General features: G+C 42.5%; 1 protein-coding gene across 3 annotated transcripts in view; it reads left to right on the forward strand.

The window, feature by feature from the left end:
- NRXN3 (neurexin 3) overlaps positions 1-25,167 on the forward strand; it is a 1,622,198-nt gene that overhangs the window by 1,433,051 nt on the left and 163,980 nt on the right. For all 3 annotated transcript variants that reach the window (XM_032482446.1, XM_006184279.3, XM_006184277.3), the window contains one exon: positions 18,305-18,476. In XM_032482446.1, the coding sequence (XP_032338337.1) occupies positions 18,305-18,476 (172 nt within the window). The remainder of the gene's footprint in view (positions 1-18,304; positions 18,477-25,167) is intronic.

The following is a 25,167-nucleotide window of genomic DNA, read 5'->3' on the forward strand; positions in this document are numbered from 1 at the left end:
TTTATACCCTTTCACAACTGAATTTACCTGTGCCCTTGGCCTCTTGCCTTTTTGTCTCTTCTGGGATCTTATGCCATCTGTTACCTCATCTCGTTTTATCTGTTATATTTCCCCTCCTCTGCCTCTTCTCCATCTGCTCACAGCATGCTCAAATATATCTAAGCTATATTTTTTTTGTGTCATTTCACTCAATGGCTTCCCAATACCAACTAAAGACAGTTGATATTCCTTAACAGAACATTCAAACATTCATTTGATTCATCCTCAACCTGCCTCTTTGTCCAGCAAGGCCATTTCTCTCTAGGGTATACACTATGCTCTGGCAAACTCATCCACTGATTAGACTGTTTCTCTCAGTCTTTCCTTTTGGCCATGCTAGCCTTGGTGCTTAGAATGCTATTAAATCAATCTTGTTTTCATGCCTTCCATTTGTTGAAATTCTAGATGTCCTTCATGACCCAGCTTCTGAGTCACCTCTTCCAGGAAGCCTTCCCTGCTTTCCCTAGCAGACTAGTCACTTTCCACTGAAATCTTGTTGAATTTTGTCTACATTATTGCCTTCACCACTTTCTATTTTTTAACTGCTATTTTGTCCATGTCTTATCTAATCTACTCCATTATAAACTTTTGAAAACTTTGTCCTACCCATCTTTATGTCTTTAGGATCTAACACAATTCTTTGCATGTAGCATGTGCTCAATATATGCCTATTGATTTATAGAATAATTGATTCTTAGATTCATTAATAATGATCAATCTAAGTGTTTTTCAAAATCACACTTAACTCCATATGCGTCAGGGTAACCACTCTTGAGATTTATATAAACCAAATTCTCCCTTTTAAAATAAAAGGAAATAGGTTTTATTTTTCACTTAGTGTGTAACAGATACAGGACTAGGTTTCTTTCATAAATATTACACATGTGTTATTCCTTTTTTATCTCCATAAAAATTCTGTGTGCCAGCTTTTTGGGGGTTGTTGTTTAGATGAAAAAACAGAGGCTAAAAAAAGTTTTAAAGTATTACTTACTTCAGAGCTGGAAATTCAGTTCTGTCCTTGGAAGTCTCCTGGAAGAACAAGGTGTTTGGATGCACGTAATGGGGAGAGCAGAAAATTGGATAAAGGCATCCTGGGTCATTTTTGGTGCTGCTTTTACTCATTATGTGGCTTGGGAAAGTTCATGTTAGGCTTTTCCGTTCTTAAAACTGAGATTCATATACCACTGTGTAAAATATGTGTCCCCTAACTTACCTCCCTCCAGGAGATTAATGAGATGATTTCCAAAGAACACTTTGATTTTTTATGATAAAAGAAATAGATAAGTTTGAAGCGAAGCATTTCCTCTTCTACTGAAGGTTTTAAAGAGGGTGCAAACAGCCTTTTAAAAATTATCAAAGTAAAAGCTAGAAGAAGAAACAGTCATGTACATTTAAAATCAAATCAACAATTAATGTAGAGCCCCTAATGGTCTTCTGATATGTGTATTGTGCATTATAATTTACCAAGCACTTTTACATATATTATCTCAGTTAGTTTTTTAACTACTCTATGTAATACCTAAGCTAAGTATTTTTATTACCATCTTTAAGATAAGAAAGCTAATACTCAGAAAGGCTAAGTGACTGACTTGTTTAGTGTTACTTGACTCACATGAAATAGTACAAGGCTAAACCCAGGTTTCCTAGACTACAAACCCAATTTCATAGGTCCTGCATCTCTGTAGTTCTGTTGATACGAAAGCATCCAAATTGGACCATCCACATTCTGTCCACCTTCAGGGCTGAATTTAAATTCTACTTTCATTATAAAGCCTTCCTATATCACTCTAACCTGAAGCCAGTTCTTTTGCTTCCATATGTTTTTTAATGGAGGTACTAAGGATTGAACCCAGGACCTCGTGCACGCTAAGCATGCGCTCTACCACTGAACTCTACCACAATTTTTTATTGTCCTTAAGTAGATCAAAACAAAGCTGTTGAAGTTCTTGTGAAAATTCACAGATCATCCCATCAGGTGGTTCCCTGGAAGCCACTATACTGAGGTAGGTTCCATATATTCTCTTCTTTCTTAAAATAGGCTTTGGAATTCTGTCCAGTTTACATTCTTCTTGATAGTTGCCACCAACCATTCCATCCTTGGGACCGAGTATCAGCACAAGGAGTACTTGAATAGTAGACATGGTCTGTTCATTTTGGATTTAACGCCTAGCACAAAATCTGGTACACAGTAGGTGCTTGATGCATACTTGCTAAACAAATGACTAGACTAATCAACGCTTATGGATGGGGTAGAAGATTCAGAAAGTTTGGTAGGAATACTGGGAATAAAGGTGGACACCTGATAACAGAAGGTCTGGGATGTGAAGCTGAAGAGTCTGAAATTTGCCCAGCTGGCAACAGAAGAGTTGCTGGAGCCAAGAAATGTTTTTTTCTGGATTTTCTACTGTAGGGCAGATTCCACTTTAGAATTCAGCCTACTTCTTGCTCGCCCCCCCCCCCCATTTTTCTTTCTTGTCTTTTCAACTCCACCGGGACCTCCTCCCTCCAGTGCTACTTTGCCAGAGACTTGCAATATGTAAGACAGGCAGAAAAACCCTGGTGAATTGAGGAAGCCTGTTAAAAGCACTGATTTCTATGATGTTTCAGTTTGTTAACTAAATTGTGGTTGTATCGCTTGGCCAGAGACAGCTGACAGACAGCTCTGCCGGAACAAGTAGCATCTCCTAAATGACACGTGCATTTGAGTTCCAGGCAGCAGGTATCATTATTGCCTGGGCCATCACAGTAAATACGGTGATTATATGCATCCCTTGGGATTTGGGGTTGACAGCATAGTTGGGCTGCGCTGGAGAGTCTTGGCTGGTGCATTGACATAAATGACAGCAAAGCAGATCTTTGGGCCCCTTAGGATGGAGGCGGAAGTTCATGAGATAAAGCAAGTTCCACAGGCCTGCTAAAATCTACCAGTTAGGACTGTAATTTCTCTACTTATAAGTCATATTTGACATCCCTCCTTCTGATATTTTTTCTGGCAACCCAGTGTCCAAAAGTCCAAGACGGCAGCTGCATGTTGCTAAGAATTTCAGCACTCAGCAGAAACAGTGGTAGTTATTAACTGGTCAGTCAAAGGCAGTTTCACCATGACCATAAAATAAACATTTCAAACCTCCAAACATACCCCAAACTCCAAGTAACAAGTCCTCCTTAGATGCCTGAGGGTTGGTTCTCTAGCTTCTCAGAAGGGTCAGGCTGTATTGGTAGAGTTGCATGGAGAGGATGTATTTGGACTTCTGCTATGTTAAAAAAGGGATAGTTCCCCATCTATACATATAGGCTATGAAGCAATTGCTGTTCCCTGGAAAGAAAATTTAGAGGTGACACTTCCTGTACCTTCTCGCCAATCCCTTATTTAGTTGATGGGATTAGATGAAGGGTCTGCCTAGGTCTTGTGAGACCTCTTCCTTCTCTTCTTCCTGTTCAGAGGGTTCTTCTCCCTGTGCTGGACGTACCCAGGCCCAGGTCAGCTTCATCTTTGCAGGGGCAGTAGGGGAGGGAACAGGACTAGAAATACGAGTAGGAAGCCCGATGTGTGGCCAGGTCCAAATCTCATCTCAGACCAATTCCCTCATTGAGCCTCACTAAGCAACGACGTTTGCTGGTCCTTTAGCCTATTTCTCAATTGGCTGATATTCAGAATAGAGAGGTCTATGATTTATTGCTCACTTAAACCTCAACATGGTAGAGTGGTAATGCTGTTTTTTTAGCTGTTGTATTACAATGAACACTTTTTTAATTTATTTGGCAAGTGTGTTTTATAACTTAAATATATATTTTTTTTCAATATCACGGTCTGCTCAAAACTAAATGGTAGTTCTAGAGCAGAGGCCTACCCTAAATTTTTCTTGATGCTTATAGCCATGCAGATATATGAACTCTCAGAACTAAAAGTATGTTTGCATAAAATTCACATGTACCTTTCTATACTGAATGGTCTGCTCTTATGCAACTTTCAGTGATGCACTTTATTATCATGATCTTTGCTATCCTTTGTTAATCCCATTGACTAAGTGTACATTTCCTGTTGGTGTGTCTCTAAGTCAAGGTGAAGGTAGCTACCATACTTCAGAGCTCAGAAGGAAGTCTATTTTGTTTAAATCAGAGCCCCTTATGAGGCTGCCTAACAGTGATAGATTTTGTTGTTGAGCTTCAGTCCATGAAAAGTGCATTAAAACCTTGAGCTGAGCCATCTCTCTGAAGCAGCAGTTGGGTCATTACAATTTGGCAGGCACTTTAGATGTGTGTGTGATTTTATGCTGGAGTCGCTTAATTCATCCCAGCCCTTCAAAGGGGAAAGGAACTAAGATTCCTTGGTTGTCGTCTGTTAATGTGTCAGCTGCCTGCATATATTGTTTTATCCTCCTAACAAGCTTGTGTGGTAGGTAATATTTTCCCAACGTTAAAGGTGAGAAATTTGAGGCTTAGGAAATCTAAACAATTTGGTCAAGAATACACAGTAAGGGATGGAGTTGAGATGCAAAGTCAGACCCGTCTTACTCGAAAGCATATGATTATTATAGTGTATGGGGAGTTAAAAAAGAAAGAACACTACAAGGGGAAGACTCATAATATAAGTGATTAAAATGGAATGGGGTATAAGAAAAAATGCACTTGCTCTTATTTTTCTTGAATCCTATGGCTCTTGATCTATCTTTTGTTGAGGTTCAGGGAAATCGCTAGTTATGCGGTGGCAAATGTGTTTCCCTTTCATCTTTACCCTACTCTGAACAAAGAGGGAGAGTCAGGGACAGAGGCAGAGGAAAACCTGGTGATAAACGGCAAACAACACTCAGACTTTGCCTCTGGTAGCCAACAGGGAGTGGTGGAGACCTCGTGCCTTTCTCCTCCAGTCCGCTCTGGCCTTTCCCTGTGTTTCAGAAATGTTATCCCAGTCTTTCTAAATCTCACCATTTTCAAAAGAACTTAGAAATCTAACCATTCAGGAGAGCCCTTCTGACTTTTAAATGTTGAAAACTAAGTCACGTTAGAAAAATTGCCATGCCTACCCCTCCTTTAAGAGACAAAATAATGTTCATCTGAGGGCCTGATCCAGCTGTAGGTTCTGTTTGTAACTTTCGTATTATTGTACAGTGCAGCTGATGAGTATCTATTGGAGAAAAATAATCAACAGGAAAAAAAAATCAAAACCAGCTTTCATTACTCTTCCAAGAGGTGTGACCCCTAGATTTAGTACCGTCTGTTTAACGTGTCCCTCTGGGGTACACACGTGACTCCCACTCCTTTCTGCCTTTCACCAGAGTGGAGGTGAAACCTGAGTGTCAAGGACACTTGGGTCTTAGATGTCCTGCACACTTGTTTCGGTGCATTCCCTGGATAATCTGGCTGGCTGGTGAGCGGACGGGCTGTGGCTCCCCAGGAGTCATCCTTGGACAGCTGAACCAGAAGCGCACCCTGCTGCCTACTAAGGAAGGGGTCTCTGCTTGCAGCTAGCTTTCTAAGGTGGTTGCCTCTAGGTGTTCTGCTGCAGGAAGCTTCTTGAAATCAGCACAAAGTAGAGGGGCAAGAAATCCATCTATGTTCGAGGGTTTGGGGAGCTGTTTTTCTCTATTCTTTCAGATGAAGCTTGGTAGATAACTTCAGCAGCACTCATTTAATTCCTTGTCTGTATCCCTATTACTCTTTTACTCTCTTCTGACCCTACTCATTGCCTTAAAAGATTCAAAGGTATCACCGAGCATAGACGTGACTTGTTAGCAACAGTAAGATTACTGCTAGCTGATGAGATGCGGGCGCTCTCACGTGGCTTGATGGTGTCTTCCCTGATGGCCTCTGAGCCTCTGGACCGAGGTCAGGTAGAGGCATGGCACAGACCACCCCCTTCTAGACAGCCACTGCTCTTCTGCTGGAGAGGGGTGTCTGCCGCAGAAAGCAGGGCAGTTAGCCGCAGGGCACACTCAGGAAATAAAGGATTTTATTTATCTTTATTTTGAGTCAATGGTTTTCTAAATCCCCTACATGCAATTATGCCATCGTCAAGGAAACATTTGCCAGGGGGTCTGGGGAGGGCCCTTTGGGCAAGAGAGAAAATATTCTCTAAGATTTAGCATGTTTATGAACCTTAAACATGCTCTCTCTTTGTTTGTGTATGTTGAGCGCTGAGAGTCTATCTGAGCATTCAAAGGTTTCTGTCTCGGCAAAAATCACTGAAGTATTAGAGAGCGGACCAGCTGGTTGATATTTTAAAGTGCTTTGATGCCAAATATTTCCTGTTTTTCTCTTGCTCAGACTGAATTTCATTTTCATTCCAACTGTTTCATCCTTCTAAACTTCCCCCATTCCTCCTTACCTCCTCATCTGCATTACTTAAATATGTCCGATCTAAGCCCACTTTCCCCACCATTTGCCTGATCCTTCCCAAATAAGGCGGCACTATCTGTCCTGAAGGACACATAATAATTCCTCTGCCTCCAGTCACTTGGGCAGTTTGTCAAGGACTGACTGTGGATGTTGATTTGGAAATATTACATGGGAATGTTCCTTATTTCTTCTTTCTTAGTTGAGAAAACTGTGTTTGTTTTCATCTGTCATTGGCAACGATATTTAGTATAGTTTTTTTTCAGTGCCCCATAATTTTCCAATCACTGTCACAAGCATCACTTTCTTACCTTCACCATCACTCTGCAAGTTCAGTGATGCCATCCCTGTCTTATACACAAGGAAACTCTACCCCAAGGATTTGTGACTTGTCCCAGGATTTGCAGAGTGCACAAGTAGCACTTAGATCCATGTCTTCTGGTTCCATTACTGTTGAGGTGTAGAGGAGGAGGCAAGACCATGAAAATGAGTTTCTCTGGAATTCTGGCATCTTAGATAAGTCAAGGGTTACAATGGTGTCTAATAGGAATCAAATTGTTCAAAGAACTGGTAATGAGATGGCATAGTGTCCACCTCTAGGACTTCAGTTTGAATCTAGTCCAAATAAAAAACAGGGTGGATGGAGAACCTTGGTAATGGGTTACTAAACTTCTCGCCTCCAGGTCTACAGAGCAAGTTCTCCTTGGGGTGCATAGGCTTGTTGGCAATTATCCCAAATACTGTTTCAGTAGACTACTTGAAACAAACTAATGGCCACAGTCCCCTGAGACATTGTTGTGGTCCACATTTTCAAAAGAACTCTCCCAAAGCAAAATCATAGCAAAAATTTTAAAAGCGATAAATGACCCATGGACAAAGTTGTTGCACCCTGTACTCAAGTGTTGCTTGCTGAGAAGTACAAAGATGCTTTTCCCATGGTGTCAGGTGAACATTTTTTGAACCACCTATATAGAGAAAGACAGAAAATAGAAATGCTTCTTCTGCCTTCACAATGCTCACGATCTGACTGGGGAAAAGAATCGTTCCATTAGAAACACTAAAATAAATCAACAAACCATTGATTTTACTGTTGAATGGATGCTGGAGAGGTTGGGGGATAACTGGAAGATAGACCTAGTTCATCGAAGATGGCTCTAGGAGGGCATGCACATAGAACTGTACTTAGCTCTGTACACCCATGTGTAGTGACTGGGAAAGCTGGACTCTCTGACAGAGGGAAGTCTCTTCTCCGGATAGAAAGGGTACCTCATTCAGTGCTGGTCTGAGCCAGGCTGAGGAGATCTGTTCTGTCTTTGAGTCGTTACTGGATCAGTGATCCCTAATGATCAGCCAGTTCATTCCCTGGGGCATATATTGACTCTCCATCACGCAGGTATTTAATTTACTCTGGAATCCATAGTTTGTGCTGAGTTAGATCTGTGATAGAGTCCTGAGAAGCCTTCTATGGCAGGGAAGTCCCAAAGCTTTCACTGACTATCCAGGGATTATCCAAGGGCTGGATTAGAGCTTGACTACAGATGCATTTTGACGGGCACAGAAGGGCCTAGATTCTCCTGAGCCATCATCACTTTACTTTGAAAGCAAAGGAGGGGGCCAGAGAGACTAGCTTTGGGGCATGCTAAGTTTTAAGGTCTTATTCAAACACACGTGCACACACACATGCACACACATGTGGGCCTGCGTACACGTGCAACTCCACTTCCCTAGCAATGTGTTCCCTAGACTTCTGGATGAAATCACTTAGCATCTTTTTATCACCGGATAAACTTGTAGCACACCCATAAAGAAGAGGGAAGAAGGAATGTGCCCTTTAAATGCCACAGTGTAAATACTTCTTCTTACTGTGTATGGATTTATTATAAACTCCGTGGATAATCTGTGTGTCTAAAGCTCCCGCCATATCATAGAGGAGCGGCGGCTTCCTAGTTTCTCATGGGTATTTCCCCCTAATTGGCTGAAACTTACTTTACTTCACAATTTGGTAGGGATAGTAAATTCAAGTAAATGAAAATAAAATGTGTACTCTAATCTATCACAAGAGGATGCAGCTTTGAAATAATTCTCAATGCAGGTATGTTGGATGCCTTTCCAAAGGCATGAGTCAGCTCCCTGGGACATATTTTCAAGTCCCCCATTTGGATGACTTTTACTAATAGTACCCGGGGCCCAGGGAAATTCTTCTTCTTTTCATACTTCTGCTGGGACGCCCAGATTACTCTCCCCCACAGTGACTTGGACGCCAACACGGAGGCCAGAAGGCCTGCCCTCTTACATGCTGCAGCTGTTTTCATTTCCCTTTTTTTTTCCCCCCTCTCTTGCTTTTATTATGGTGGTTGGGGGTAGGTCAGAATCAACCTTTTGATTAGAAATGCTGATAGATTTCTAAGAGAGAATGTTACAGCGGTGACAGTTGACACAGAGGAGAACCATAAACTATCACCTGGAGGAAATAACCTACCTGCAACTACTATCTCCAGGACACACACACCCCACCGCCCTGAGAGCAGACAGGCACTGCTGATGTATTAGCGTCTGCTGGCCATTTTGTTTACGGTAACTAGGAAAGGAAAAACGAGCCCCTATTTCAGGATGTTCAGCCCAAGATGATGACACGGTAGATTCTCCTTGCAGGTAAACCAGGAGAGCTCTGTTAATCACCATTTATCACTCAAGGGACTCAAGTGTCTCGCATATGCCCTGGAGCCCCAAGACTGAGATATTCATTGCTTTGCAATGCTCTTCACTTCTCTCATTGCATCTAATGTAATAAACTCAAGTCCTGGCATCAGAGTGATGTCTGCTGGCTTTTAGAGTCCCAAGCCTTCAGCAAGTATAGGATTCACTCCACAGAACTAGATAAGTTTTCAGAAAGAAATGTCATATCATTATAATTTTAATAACTTTACAACTTCACTCCATCTCTTCCATTACCAGGCGATTCCTGGCTACCGTCATCTTTTGCCAGAAGCCTCTAATTTATTTCTCCGAATCCGCAGCTGCCCACCTTCAAACAGTTGTTATATTGAATTGATTTTAGTATCTAAACTACCCTTAATGGACCTGAGATAGATTAGTTCATGCCTAAATTGGATGAATTTGTATATATTTTGTCTTTTCTGATTAGAAATGTGCTCTGTCTGTCAGGTAACAGTTGACTGCGCCGGTACAGGCTCCTCCTCCGCATATTTGAGTTATTCTGACCATGGTAACAGAAACTCGCGGTCAAAAACTAAAGGAAAAAAAAAAATCATGGCTAGCTTTAAATTGCCTGAGATTTCATAACAAAGGTCAGCAAACTTTTTCTGTCAAGAAGCAGAAAGTAAATATTTTAGGCTTGTAGTCCACATGATCTCTGTTGCAACTGCTCGACACTGCTGTTGTAGGGCAAAAGCAGCCAAAGACAGTACATAAGTGCATGAGCACAGCTGTGTCCCAATAAAACTTTATTTACACAAACAGGCAAGGGCAAGACTTGGCCCCGAGTTTGCTGAACTCTGCTTCAGGCCATCCTGCCTCCTACGTGTGCAAGTCCATTATCCCAAGGCACCATAAGAACGCAATCATGTACATTGTGTTTTCTGATCGTCTCAATGTGCTTAATCTCTCCATTCTGAAATATGTATTCGAAATCTTTTTTTTTTTTTTTATCAGCTAAAAAGGGTTATAGTGTGTAGCCTGAGAATTCATCCATGGGAACGACTGAGAATGCCTTACGTAGTAAACCAAGAATTCTTGGCTGAGGCTTATTATTCACACAGGTCCATTTACCTTGAAGCAATAATGCTAACTCGGTCTGTCACTTGAAAGATAGGTAAATAGTAAAGCACTTTGGAGACTCACTGAAGGTTTCCTTCCCACCACGGAAGAGGTCTTGATGGGTTCCTGGCTGTTTGCTGGTCTCCCTTCTATATGAGGGCCGCTGCTCCCCCTTGGGCTGGAGTCTCCAGTTCTCAGAGAGGGAGGCCCTCCTTTGAAACCTCTCAGTATTGATTATGCCTCTTGATGGGAACTGACTAGAAGTAACTCGTCTGCAGTGGAGGATCACGGGACTAAATCGGATTTGGGATTATCAGCTAACGTCATTGTGTCCCGGGGCGATGCACTGGGAGGCCTTCCTAGGGGTAGCAGCAAGCAGTGATAAGAGAAGGGGGCTACCGAGAACAGACAGGGAAAATAACGCAGGACGTGTGTTCTAGACCTGCCACTTTCTGGCTGTGTGAGCTTGCGTTGCCAAGTTTACATCTGTGGAAAGGCACTTGAACACAACACAGAGCAGGAGGGAGTCAGCTCATCCACACATGTTCATTGCTCACCCTGTGCTCTGAGGGCCAGAGCACAATTGTAGACCAAATGTGTAAAAATTCACACATGTGCACATCCAGGCATGCACTCGTGTACACGTCTGCATTGTATGTGGTGTGTGTCTGTGGTGTGTGTGTGCATACATAGCTCATAGAAGGAGTGTTGTGAGGAGTCAGTTGGACTATGTATAAGTGTTGTGGGACAGTTTCCATCATGCAATACATGCTTGATGGATGTCTGTTGTGTGAGTGAAGTTTTGCACTCCCTGCTACAGAGTTTCCAGCAGCGACACTATTCATACTATAGGCCAGATAGTTCTTTGTTGTGTATTGGCAGATACTGAGCATCGTTTCTGACCTGTACCTTCTAAATACCATTAGCACTCCAGCCCCAGTTGTGACAACCAAAAATGTCTCCAGGCATTGCCAAGTGTCCCTGGGCACAAAATCAACCCCAGCTGAAACCGATGTCCTAGTGGTACCAAGGCATTAATATAAGGAGGTGGTTCCCGACTTTAGCAAGTATCTGAATCACCTAGAGAGCTTGTGAAAATACAGATTTCTGGGCCCCACACCGGGGTTTCCGATCCAGAGTCTCGTTTTAGATCTAATAATTTGCATTTCTAACAAGTTCCCAAGGACCACACTTTGTAAGCAGGCAGGTCAGAGGTAAGAGATTCTGCAAGAATTTTTGGTGATTTAAAAGATGCTTCCTAATTTTGAGGATTATAACATTGTTAGTGTGAGCACAGGGTTTAAGTTCCCTTCATTAAGGCCGCTGGGTGGTTCCTCACAGCTGCGGTAGAGATTTGGGAGAGAAGCAAGGCGTTTATGGGAGATGCTCAGCCTGCACTGGGTTTCAGTCAGCACTGCCCTGCCAGCTGTCACCTGAATCCTGCCAGGAGACTGCTCCAGGCCTTGGCACAACACTGGGGCTCCTACGGAAATGAACTTTAATTTTTGCTCTGTAGTCAGACTTAACTACCAAGCGAGGCAGTGTGACATTGGGGTCTGTGGATACGAAGTGAATGTTCAGGGTGGATTTGAAGGACATGATGACCCAGGATGCTGATGTGACCTGTGCCTGTTAGAGCCCGGGCTCTGGCTTGCCTCTTACTTGCACCAGCTGTCTTGTCCTTCCTTGAGTCCCCTCTTCAGGTCAGAGTTCCTGTTGTCCTGAGCTGTCATCCAGGCTCTTTCTCTCTCTCCCTTGTTTTTACTTTGCTGGGAGTTAGAGATGGAGATGTCTGGAGCTATTTATCAGTCTTATCTCTTTGGGCCCTCTGTTAGTATTTCAGTCTGTGGATCTAATCAGCTTTAATTGATTGACCTCTTGCAACCAGACATCAGCAAAACAACAGAAGAAACCTAACTGCAGCCAGGGGGAACGGTGGGATGCAATTTTGCTGGGTGGGTGCAAAGGTCATGGAGACCTGTGCAGATTTAGGAAAATAGAATTGATTTCCAAGCCATTTAACATGAATTTTCTAGGGACAATCTGCACAGATTCTGGAGTCGATGATTGTGATTAACCGACAGGTATTTCAAGTACACAGAGCGTGTCGTGTAGGGTGTGTGCAAAACCTCAGACTCACCCATCATCTGTCACACGATTTCTCACCCGTTCTCCTCACTATCTTTACTATCATCACCATCTTCACCCCCGCCGTGAACATTATGTTGATAGCATCCTTAGTAGAGCACTTCATAATTTGCCAAGATGTTATTCACTTCTCTTAAGTACCATTGAACACAGGTATAATTATTATTGTTGCCTTTGTCTTATTCTCATTTTTCATACAAACAGTTGAGACCTGTTTACGATCACCTGAGCCACAAGATACGGGCCTTGACTGGGCTCAGCTCTTCTGTTTCTAAGTCTTAAAGTCTTCTGGTACCCAGAGCAGACATTTTCTTCTTGCCTCCCTGCCTTTCCTGCCATGCAGCCACACGTAAGCTCCTTAAGGAAAGGAGACGGGGTCAATGTCATGGGATGATAGTGAAAGTCCAAACCCACTCCCCGCTGCACAGCTTGGGGTCTTGTCACTTCGAGTGATTCCTGGTAGTGATTATTCTCTATCATCGGCTTCTGGAGGCAGAGACCTGATCTCTTACATCTCTTGAATCCCCTTAGAGCACATGGCTTTGCACACCAGAAGTGCACATTTACTGCTTATTGTCCCAGGTTCTAGAACAAAGAGACCGTCACACTGAAAGAACGGACTGATGATCTTCCCTGAAAGACAGTTGATTGTCATGAAGAGAACCTGTACGTGTTCTGCTCGATGCGGGGTCTTTTATCCTAACGAACTTCAATAAAATCCTCCCTCAGTCAGAAATTATCAGATGAATCAATCGTACCGCATCTTTTTGTATTTTACAGATTGCATATATAAAGGACAGTGAAACTATATGTTTTGCCTAAGATTTATTGCAAAAAATTCTGAATATACATGACCAATTCTCTGCTTTATCCCATACTGTTCAAATCCTGGGTAGCCTCCCATGGTATAAAAACTTATTAGCATTTATTAGCACAGTTTTTTTTCTATCACAACCACATATTCTAATTCATTACTCATTTATTCACTTGTCCATTAATTTAACAAGCATTTACTGAGCACCTGTTAGGATCCCTACATTTGAAATATGCAGGAGTAGTTTAAGCAGACAGGTTAGGCAGGTTATGCAGACATGAAGTATGTAATATGTAATGTATATGTCATCTTATGTGAATAACTCAGTTGCAGCATGTAATACATATGACAGAAACGTAACAAGGTGGAAAAATCCATGGGCTTCAAAGGCAGATAGACCTGTATTCTGATCTTAAATGTATCTCTTATTAGTTATGTGAATGCCCCATTCTCTGAATCGTCATCTTTTTAACCTATAAAACCTGGAGGGTAATCATGGGAATTTAAAAATTATTCTATTAAAAAATATTTACCGAGCACCTACTCTGTCATCCAGATAGTCTGAGTTATGCTGCAGTAGCAAAAGCTTCAAATATTTGGTGTCATAAAGCAGCCAAGCTTTGTTTCTCACATGTCCCACGCCCATCGCAGTTTGGCTTGATGTCATCCTCACTCAATGACCCAAACTGACAAAAAAGCTATGACCAGGAATTTGCAGGGTGCAGTGGTTCAGAGAAAATGGGAGAACTCTGGCAGGTCTCACGCCCACCATTGAAGGGTGGCTCAGGAGTGACACCCAATTTATTGGTCATCCCGGGTCTGTTGACCCTATATGCCACAAGGGGACCCAGGAGGTCTCTCTTACTATGAGCCCATAATGGAGGAGAACTACCAAAAAATGGTAAACTGTGGCACTGATCACTTTATTTACTCTAAACCAGACTTTGAAATGGGTATGGCAGTGTCTGGACCCAAGAGGGATCACCTGTTCTCTCTCCTTGGGTCATTGCCCAGCACTGAACTCACATTCCGGGGGAAGCCGAGGAGTTGAGAATTGAGAACTGCTTCCTTTGTGTTTCATCCTGGCATACGTTTGAGAGCCCCGGTTCTGTTTCTGTCAGCTGCAATTTTCTAAAATAGCAGATGGCGCATTTTGCCTTCCCCTGGGGCACTCTGGAATGAATGAAGAGATCACCTTCAGGGAAATCTTTATTCCTGAGGACTTTTCTTGTCCCTGTGCATTTCTGCTCCTGAAATCTGACCCTGGTGTTGGTAGCATCTCTTGGGTCACCTCCATAGCAATAACTGTAATGTGGCTGGCGGAAGATCAGAAAGCTGGAGCCAGATTAATTTGAGGAGCCAGGTGGGCTCATAAACAGTCATTATTGTTGAAGAATGACTTACTGGCTATTTAAAGACAGCTGTTTTCTGTACTGCTCAGTTTTTCCCTGAATGCACTTGAGGATTCTTTGGTAAAGTCTTCTGATTTACCACTTGTCTTTGTTTTTAATATCGAGGAAGAACATAGATTGAAGTGATTGCCTTGGTAGCAACTTTAGTGGTGATGGGTGTGGAGTTATTAAAATTTATAGTCATGCTGTTTTTGCAGCTACACTTTGCTTGTCTTGGAGAAGCTTATAAAAGGCATCAAGGAATGTGGAGAGAGAGCAACTACCAGATTGTGGCAGGAAATCAACTGGGCAAATGTTTCTTTGTGTTCTATTTGCTAAAATTTACATTTATTTGTACAATATTTCTTAATGACAGCATTGCCAAACCAACCAGTCCTTAGTCTGAGCCTCTACTTTCAACTATACTAGTTGAGGGGGAAGAAAGTGAAAAGATGCCTGCCATTTATTGAGATGCCAAAGTATGCGCAGCCACAGGTCAGGTGCCTCACACCTGTGTGTTCTCCTAAAATCCTCACCGCAATCTGCCTGTCTCCCTCCACGCATCCCTTTACAGAAGAAACACCAGAAGTTAAACAGCCTGTCCAAGGTCCTACAGCTTTAAGAGCCAGAGGTATTATCTGAACCATGCTATGCTAAAACCCATGTTTATCACATCAAGCCAATTAATTTCTCCAGTAATCACAGAGTGTTTTAAATGGTCAAATGATTGGATGGTTCCTTCTCCTGGTCTCATGCATCCCTTATATTTGTATATGTTATTATTTCATATCATTTCAGCCTTATAACAGCCCCCTGAAGTATGTAAAGCTAGTATCCTGTCCCCGTGATGTGTGATCAAGAAACGGGTTCAGAAAAGTTAAGCAACTTGCCCAAGGTTGGTCAAGGCTGACTCCAAAGCCAGTGCTCTTTATCTCTCACACCTTCTCTTCCCTGGACACATAAGCCAGCAGAGTTTATTTTCATGGCAGCTGAGCATGATGGATTCAAGCCTGGGCAACTCTATGGGTATTTTCCACAAGGCTTATAATGAATTGAGACAAAGCAGTTAGCCACAGATTATAATGCTACTGTGGTCCGTTGACAAATGACAAGGAGGTTGCAGTAATGAAATCTTATTACTGCGAGTAGAGAGACCACATCTGAGGTCTAACACAGCCACATTTACCACTGCGGGAAACACTGTGAAACATCTGGATAAGGGTCTCCACTGACACTGGCAGCGTGCTAGCAGGATTAAGAAGATCTCTCTGAAACACTGATTGCAATGGCAAATGTGTGGTGCCTAAGATAAGGACCGAATATTTATTCTGACAGAGATTAAATCTTTTCTTTTCCTGAATCGATTATGGATCTTGCAGAAAATCTGCCCAAGAATATATCTCGCTGATCAGCCTACTCAGTGAGCCAGAACTGTCCTTTGCTACTGCTGTTGCTGAAAAGCTGCAGAAGGCTGGTTTAAAGGTCTCCTCTCTCCCCGTAAGACCGTTCTCCATCTATGATTAATTAGTGACTCTGAGGTGAATTGAATCACCAGCAGTCCTTTCCACGCTTCCATGATTTATATAGTCGTTTCTCACTGAAGAACAGTCGTGCAATAAACAGCCCACGTTTGTGGGGTGGGTGGAGGAGTGATGGTGTCGGCAGCCGTGGTTCCTTCACTCCTCCAGTCCTTCCATTGTGCTAGAAGCGTTCAGATTCAGGTTACTAGAGCTCTGCGTGTTTAGGCATGAGGATGGTTAGGTGCCAACACACACGCACACACACACATCCTTAGAAGTGAATGCCAACTCTTTAAGTAAGAGTCATTTCTGAAGCCCGAGAGAATTAAGAAAAAAAGAATAAAATGGATCATAATATTATTAGTTATGAGCATGAGAGATGCAAAAGAACCCATCATCAGGTTCATTTATCCATGCATCGTGTTTTAATAGTAGGTACTTTGTTTAGTGCTGGAGATGTAGAGATAAAGAAAAAAAAAAAGCTGAGAACACAATGTCACAATAAACAGAGATTTAAGAAATCCTGTTTCTTAGAAACTTAAGGAAATGAGTATGTTGAGTCACCATCTGGGGAGGCACCTGAATCACTTTTCCCAGAGAAGAGAGTGGGAATTACAGACAAAATTTTACAGTGGGTACCATGCTACCAGGACACAAAGGAAGCAGTGATGTCCCCCCTATATCTCAGCATCCCTGCGTGCTGAAAGCAGCCTTTTGATCAGCCTATATTCCTACTTTTGAAGATTAAGTCTCCTGGGTAGTTATTCATTATTTTATTGGGCACAAGATGTGTTCACATCCTAAAGGAAAATTGGCACAGTGAGAAAAGCTTGTCTTTTGGAAAAATAAATGCAGTGTACCAAACTGTAGGGGAAGCGGTGCCTAAAATCTCACCAGAAGGCTTCATTTATTGACTTTAAGCATAGTGAGTATTTAATAACTATTGTATTTATACATTGACTGAATGAACCAAATTACGAAACTTGAGATGCAGCGAAATTTTTCCTACATCTTAGTTTATGTGGATTCTGGGCTTCCTTCCCCCATATCCTTCTCCCCCTGTCCTCTCCTCCTCTTCCACTTTCTCCTTCTTCTTGAATATAAGGAAATAGAGGATGACATTGACAATGTGAACAAATATTGTGACTCAGTCTCATAGAACATAAGAATCACAGCAGAATTTTATTATTTTTGAAAGTCCAACCGACTATTTAGCCAGCAAGCCAGACAACTAGAGAAACGGAGAGAGATGTCTCTCTTCTCTCCTGGCCCATTCCTCCTGACACCTTGCATGCTGACACCTTTCAGAGAGGTTGCGAAAGACTGAATATGTCTGATCAACGCGGTTACTTTTCATTTTACGTCTCATTCTGAATACTAATCCCAACTCTGAGTCATAACCAACTATTGAAGGAGAAGAGTAAGGATTTTAACAGCATTATTGTTTATATTTCAGTGTTTCTGGGCACTTCCCAGGAGGTGGCTGACGTCACCACCACCACCATCACCGCAATCATCATTTTCTTTGCCATAATGGTGCTCTTCTGGAAGTCATTATGTTTTCCCTCCCAGAAGCCTTTTGAGGGCCACAGAGGTTCTCTTCTGCTGTGTAACATAAAGCTATGGCACCGAATATTATCACCCTCTTAGCATTAACTGTAGGAATAGGGCTGCCAGTGTGGGAAGGGTGGCGGCATCCGACTCAGAAAACTCCAGCTCTGTTTCACTGGCTTCAGATACCTTCTCCACGTGCTTTAGACCTACAGGAAGTATCACCGGACGTAAGTCTGTAATCCTAGCCTCTGTGGTTTTGGCTCCTAACCATTCTGTACACTCCTGCTTGGCCTTGACTGCTCCAAAATGTGCAAGCAGGCTTGTGGTTCCTCTTTCGTCTTAAATCTGAATCATGGCATGATCTACGTCCAGCGTCTTATTAGCCTCTCCTAGAGAACAGGCCTAATTCATCTCACAGAAATGAACCTTGCAGTGTCACTACTCACTTGTTAGGTAGTCCTGTGGTCCCAGCTTTGATATCTGTTGAGGGCAATCAAGTGATGTAACCTGTGCAGTGCGGCCTCCGGGAGCAATTTGGGTGGTTTTTGTACCATTGGTTTTTATGTTCGGGATGAAAGCCCATAGAGAAATGTAAGATGCTATTATTAACTCCAAGCTGACAGGTCTCCGTGGGTACCTGGAGACTCATTGTTAGTTGGAGGATCAACTTTAAAGGGAGAAAAGCTTGTGGTTGGTGATAACTATGCTTTTTGTACTTCTTATTATAGGAACAAGGGAAAATTGGAGTTGTCTTCAACATCGGCACAGTTGACATCTCCATCAAAGAGGAGCGAACCCCCGTAAATGATGGCAAATACCACGTGGTGCGATTCACCAGGAACGGCGGCAACGCCACACTTCAGGTGGACAACTGGCCAGTGAACGAGCATTATCCCACAGGTACCTGTTTTACTCTCAATGACCACACTCTGTTGCTCTCCCATTCTTAATTATAACTGATGATTTTCTCATGACTGTCACCTATCGTTAAACACACATTCATGTTTTTAGGATGAGAAGATAATGTTATTTCTTTAGGACTTGATCCAGTATAGGGAGCTTCTGGAGACTTACAAACTATGCACTGAATACTTTTTTTTTTTAATCCATCTGACGAGTTGATGCCTGACTGGTTCATATCAGAGAAAATAAGTATGGCTTTTCCAGGGTGCTGCGAATGACGAGCAGTGGAGGGGAGGGACACCGTCTCTAAAATAAGCTAGTGTTGGTAATCATGGAATAATCAATTTCAGATCTGGACTTCGTGGTGCCGTTTAGGCAGGCATGGTTGAACATGCAGATGGCCAGACAGGACAGAAAGATTGTGAAAGGAAGTTTACTGAACTTGAAATGGTGAGCATCAAGTCAGGGTCACAATGAGAGAAAAACTAAGGGTGGACATTTCATTCATTGGGTTGACTTTGCCAATTTTTTTCTCTCCCTTTTTTTTTTTCAGAGATTGGTTCTAGTAGGTATTTTAATGGCAGGCTTGCTGGTGTGGGAGGGAGAGGGGTTAATCATCTGTTTAAATTTTATAGTCAAGGAGCATTCGCCAACAAACTCCCAGAGCCAGATGGCCAAATCAAGGGCAATGGGAAGAAAGGTTGCCTTCTTTAAAAAAGATCATTCAAATAACTCCTTAGCTTTCCCTTTCATCTCTCACTTCTCCCAGGAAAGAGCTCTGCACCCTGATCATAAGAGTGCCGGGAACAGAAGGGAAAATACTTTGGCTAAAGGCTTTTGCTCCATAATTGCATTATCACCTGGTGGATGTAAGAGACTAGCTCAGAATATTGAACTTTTCACTAGTGCAGGCATGATGCTGTGCCTAACTCTCTGTCTCCTACACTCCAAACTGCCCATGATTTTCCCACTCTTACCATCTCATTTCCTTTATAGTGAGGTGGGCACAGAGGTGAGCAAGGCTGAAGCACGTTTCCAGAAGTCTCAGAGCTGCTTAGCTGATGATCATCACACTTGTGAGAAACACATCAAGTAAATTTGCCTATTTGGCCCAAGAATTTTGAATTACTTGAAGGCATGCTTTCATGCCTACATCAGCATTCATTTTCTTCAAAAAACAGCCAGAAGTAACTGTGCTACTGGGTTTTTTCCCTCTATCAGCCAGAGTCTTCCTGAATCTTTTTTTAAGAATTATGGGAACATTCACAGACAGCATACAAGACCCCCAAGGCACTGATGCAAGAAGCCCCACCCACTCATATACCTACCATCTCAGTCTCTGGACCATATCCCGCTCAGCTTTTGCTGGGAGTCTCTTGTCATACTCTTTGCCCTTCTTAGATGAAGGCACAGAAATGGCCTTACGCGTTGATCTTTGAGCCTTTGAAGAATGCCGGAGGTGTTAGCAGCTACTGTGAATTCCCATCGCCACTGGACACTAATAGACCTGATGTTTAAATGCTTCTTGCTTAAAAACTCCAGGGGGTGAGGGGTGGGAGGACTCAAAATAGCCTGAGATCTTAAGAGCTGTTCATTTGTTCGTAGGAAAAATCAATCCCTCTCCGTGTGTATTACCATCGGCCCCGCTACCACCGCTGGAGGGTTTGTTGTGTTTCTGTTAGGAATTTCAAAGATCCTAAATTGACCACTTGCCCTGAGCCAATATAGGATCCACAAGTTTGCTGCCAGCCATGAGAAAGCTCTTTAATGGTCATTTAAGGCCACATGTATGTGAGAAAACCAGTGACCCTTGCTGTGTGCTTATCTCTTTGTATCTTTAGTTCCAAATTACGGGTTGCTTCCTGTGTTTTCAAAACAGAATAAACCTCTCTTTAACGTCATTGCTTCTCACTGAAAACTGTTATTGTTAGTAACTGTTGGTAACTGTTATTTAGTAATAATATGTGTTATTATTACAGGACATGATCCAGTGTAACAGTTACAAGCAGGGGCTTTGGAGTCAACTGGCTGGAGTTGGGATCTTGGTGCCATTAGCTGTAATTCTGAGGCACGCTAGATTAAGACCTTGAAATGCCCTAAAGACTGAAATATTTGGTGCCTCTCCCCACGTGTAGTGCAACATACAACAACTGTAAAATAAGTGTTAAGAATTTCTAACAGTTTCGATTTTTCTTCTCCAATGATCACTGCCATGCTTTCAAACTATACCAGACTCTTTCTCCCCACATTCTCATTTGTTAGTCTCTCTGCTTTCTTGGTTCTCTAGGTCAGTGCTTATTCTTCTTGTTTGGTGATCCAGTTCCAAACCTTAGGCAAGATATTGAACCTCCGCAGTCTGTTTCCTAGTCTGTACAATGGGGTAATGATAGCACTTACTTTCCAGGCTGATGTGATTATGCATGTAAAATACCCAGCATGAGTGCTGGGCCAATTAAGTCAATACCCAAGGAATGTTAGCTTTGAGGATTACCGAACATTTGAGTAGCATTTTTTTAATATCACGTATTCCTTCGTACAGACCACTTCATTTTGACTAATAAATAGCCTAAAAATTGGGGAGGATAGATATATTTATTCTCCATTTCAAATTCAAAATGAGACCCAGGGAAATATGTCTTTTCAGAGGTCATGAGATAATAGTAAATGAGGGACAGAACTAGGACCAGATTCTGTTCCCAGCTGCACACAATTTCCAGTATTGCTCCTGCGGCAAATGGAGGGATATTCTGAAAAATGCATAGATAGAAATGAGCATCTTTCTTGTGTCATCTTAGATTTACTCGTTTTCTTAAAGTGTCATATTACAAAGATCAGTGCCAATAACCCCACAAAGGTGGTCATTGTGAGAGTGGAGTTGAAAAAAATCCTCTTTTAAAAAAGAAAAGATCCTTTAGTTATGCTAAAAGAGTCATTTGTAATGCGAACAAGCTGTCCTCCTGAGACAGAGACAACGGTGGCAATGTGCTTCCATGAAGCAATTGAGAGAATATTGAGTATTTAAAGGAGCTATCACTTTACTCCGTTGCCTAGGTTGGAAAACGGTATTGGGAAGTGCAGCATTCTCGCTGGACCATGCCTTCCTAGGAGTGGCCCACCTTTTCAGCTCTGGATTCTTTATTTTCTCTCCCATCTGCTTCCCATGCTACTGAAAGGATCCATTTAACTCAATTTAAAGCATCCTTGGAGCAATCTGGCAGTGTTTATTTAATTTATTTAAAACGTAAGAACAAAATCTAGGCATCGAAGAACATAGCCACCTGCTCGGGCAATCTTGACACAGTCTCTGTAAAAGGGATGTACCCAGGCATTCCTTTTTCCCAGTCATTCTGTTCTATTGATAGTGGTAAGTGTAGAAACCACCAAGAGGCATTCACTTGTGCTACCTGCCTGTAGCTAATGTTTAAACAGTAAAGAAATATCAAGTAGATGCCAGGAAAGATATTCACTTTCATTGTCTCCTTCTGAGGGCACGCTCTCAGGGAGCTGTTCCTGCTCACCAGGTCCCTGGGCATCAGGGTGAATGGGTCACCTCCAGAATCTTCTCATGGGCATTTATAGGATTTTATGTGGCTCTGCTGAAACATTCCACTGTGAAATATTTAGAAACTAGCTGGGCCCAGGGCATGTAGCATTGGCTTTTTGTGAATCAGGAAGGATCCACAATGAAAATAGTTCTCTAGCCCTCCGAATCCTGTATCACTTAATTCTGGCCGATAGAACTCAAAAGCAACTTCTTTCTTTGAACCTGAAAATAGAAAGGCTAAGAAACAGGAGAGGGAAGTAAAAGAAGAATCAGCCCAGAGTTAGCATCCAGGCACTGACAAATGTTCCTTATAAAGCCTCTAACTGCTGTCTCTACACAATGCAGTGGTGGAGACAGGGGAGGAGAGGTGAAAGGTGACTTGAGCATGAGGTATTAATTTTAGCCCCAGCGCTAGATCCCCTGGGAGGCTGAGCTGACTGGGATTATTAAAGATCCTCTCTCCGCTGTGACTAGGTGGCTGGTTATGTCACCAGGACTTTTCGAGCCCTGAACATGGTACAGTCAAGGGCTTTTTAGGTCAGAGCCAGGCTTCCTGGGAAATGAAGACTGATGGGCAGCTTGAGCGTGTAAGGCTTTCCGTCTTCCCACAGCAGGTGGTGCTGAGGAGAGCAGCGGCTCATTGTTTTTCTTTTTTCCTTGATATTGCATACCAAGTATGTGAAAGTGAGCTTGATTGGGTTCCCCTTTCTCCTCCAGTAAAATAAATGCCCATTGGTGACTCAGCTGAAGTCCTGTTTGATCACCCAACTCAGATTGTGGAAAGGAGGTAGATGTGGTTTCCCTTCAAGGACCCTAGATTAGGAACCTCTCTCTTTATATCTGAATATATCAAATTCCACAGAACTTTGTCCTTAGGGATTGAAAGTCAAATCATTGCTACAGTGCTTGCCGATGCTCAAAACGCCTTCATGTGCCTCACTACATCCGAGCCTCACTCCCTCCCGGGAGGGACCTGGGTTCAGTATTATTACCACACACTCATATTAAGGTTGCATTGTTGAGGCTCTGAGAGGCTAAATAACTTACCCAGTATCACACAGCATGAGGGACAGACCCAAGATTCCTATCCTGGTCCTCGCAATGCATCACCTCCAATTTCTTTCTCACTTTCCTATTTCTCAGAGTCATCATTTTATTGATACCGACCCTAGGTTATTAGGTTTTTATTTTTTTATTTTTTCCATTACAGTATTCTCAAATAGAAGTCCTTACCTGGATTAGTTTATTCAGTATGGCTTCTCAGCCTTGGCACTACTGGGATTTCGGCCTGGATAACTCTTTGCTGGGGGAGGCCGAGCTGTGCATTGTGGAAGGCCTGGCAGGATCCCTGACTTCCACGCACTAGAGGCCAGTAGCGTGTCTCCGCAGATGCCACATGTCTGCTGGGGGGCAAAACTGCCCCCATTTGAGAATTACTGAATTACAGAACATCACCATATTGTATGTCAAATGCTTTCATTAGCCTTTCATTGTATACATGAGGATAAGAGAAATTTTTTTCGTAGATGTCTCAGCCTAGATTATTGAGACTTTGAAGGGTTAAAAACAAGTCTGTGGACTTGACATGATGCTGAAATTTCTCAGGCCTTGGGTTTTCATTAATTCCTAGCCAGGAGCTTTTCTTTCCTTCTCTTTCGTCTTTGCCTGCAAACATTTGAGGCCCTGCCAGATCTGAAGCTCACGTTAAACAAGCCCCAGCTACCTGCTCGTTCATCCGTTCAGGACTAGTGTTACTTTCTGTTCAACTGGAGAGAAAAAAAATGTAGATAGTGAAGTCCTGCAAAAGGAATAAGAAGTATAAACACAACCCAAAGGGAAAGCCATATTTGAGCATGATTTCAAGACTTGCAGAGAAGTAATGGCGACACAGAGAGGCTCCCTTAATGAATGTGTTTGAACATTACTAAGTACATTTTAAAACCCTCTTGTAAATGAGTTCTTCAAATACTCAGTCACAAAATGTATCAGTTAGTCAACCAAACCAGTGCATGCTGAATACCGGCATTAATAAATATTCATTTCCATCCCCCACCCCCCAATTTGTTAAGAATGAATTAGTATTCACAGGTAGCTGAGTTTCTGTTTCCAAGGGACTTTCAACTCATCAGGGTTGGTCTTTGGTGAAAAAAAATTTTTTTTCTTAAATCTTTTCAGTAGATACTTGTGTGTGTATGTGTGTGTATAGCCGTATTCTTTAACCTGGCTGCAAATGACATTCCTTTAGGAACTTTTAAAAAAACTCTGTGAGTGCTCTGGCCCTGGTCCCAAGTGATCTAATTTAATTGGTCTGGGGTGTGATCCACGGATCAGCAGCATCAGTATCACCTGGGGGCTTGTTAAAAATGCAAGCTCTTGGGCCCCACCCCAGACCTACTGAGTCGGAATCTGCATTTTAACCAGCTCCCCAGGTCATTCACGTGCATAGTAAATTGTGAGAAGCACAGGTCCAGGCTTCCGTATTTTTGGAAGCTCCCAAAGTGGTTCTATACGCAGCTAGGTTTGAGAATCCCTGATTCTTAGAAAACTAAGAATGTCTCTTTTTCTCCATTCAGACTGAGTGCTGACGCTATTCAACATGGCAGCCACTAACCACACATAGCCACACTTGCAATGCGATTGGTATGACTGGGGCCCTGAAGGTTTGCTTTTATTGTGCAATTATTATGTCCCAGGCACTGAGGGCTTTAAATACATTTTCTCCTTCAATCCTCAGGCTAACACTATGAGGCTGGTGGCTGGTGGCTGGTATTGGATGGTGCAGGACTAGAAGATGCTCTCTCTGATTTCCTTTTGTCTGTTTTATATAATGTAAATCTTCATTTACACCATTAATAAAATAATAGGTATTTCATATACCTTCTGAACTCATCTAATGTGTTTTGTCATTATACAGTCACTGTATAATGACAATTTAGTATAATAAGTCCACTCAAGGCACGGGGTGGTTGTCCCAGAGATGTAGAGAATGGCAGATGCCACCATCTCTCGGCCAAACTCATCCAAACGGTGGTGGCTGCTCTTTGTTGAGCATTTACTGCATACTCCCTACTTCATGCTCAATACTTCATTTAACTTTAGTATAACCCTTGAAGTCAATGCTAATTCTATTCCCAATTTACAGCT

The sequence above is a fragment of the Camelus ferus genome, chromosome 6 (genome assembly GCF_009834535.1).
Source record: "Camelus ferus isolate YT-003-E chromosome 6, BCGSAC_Cfer_1.0, whole genome shotgun sequence".
NCBI lineage: Eukaryota > Metazoa > Chordata > Mammalia > Artiodactyla > Camelidae > Camelus > Camelus ferus.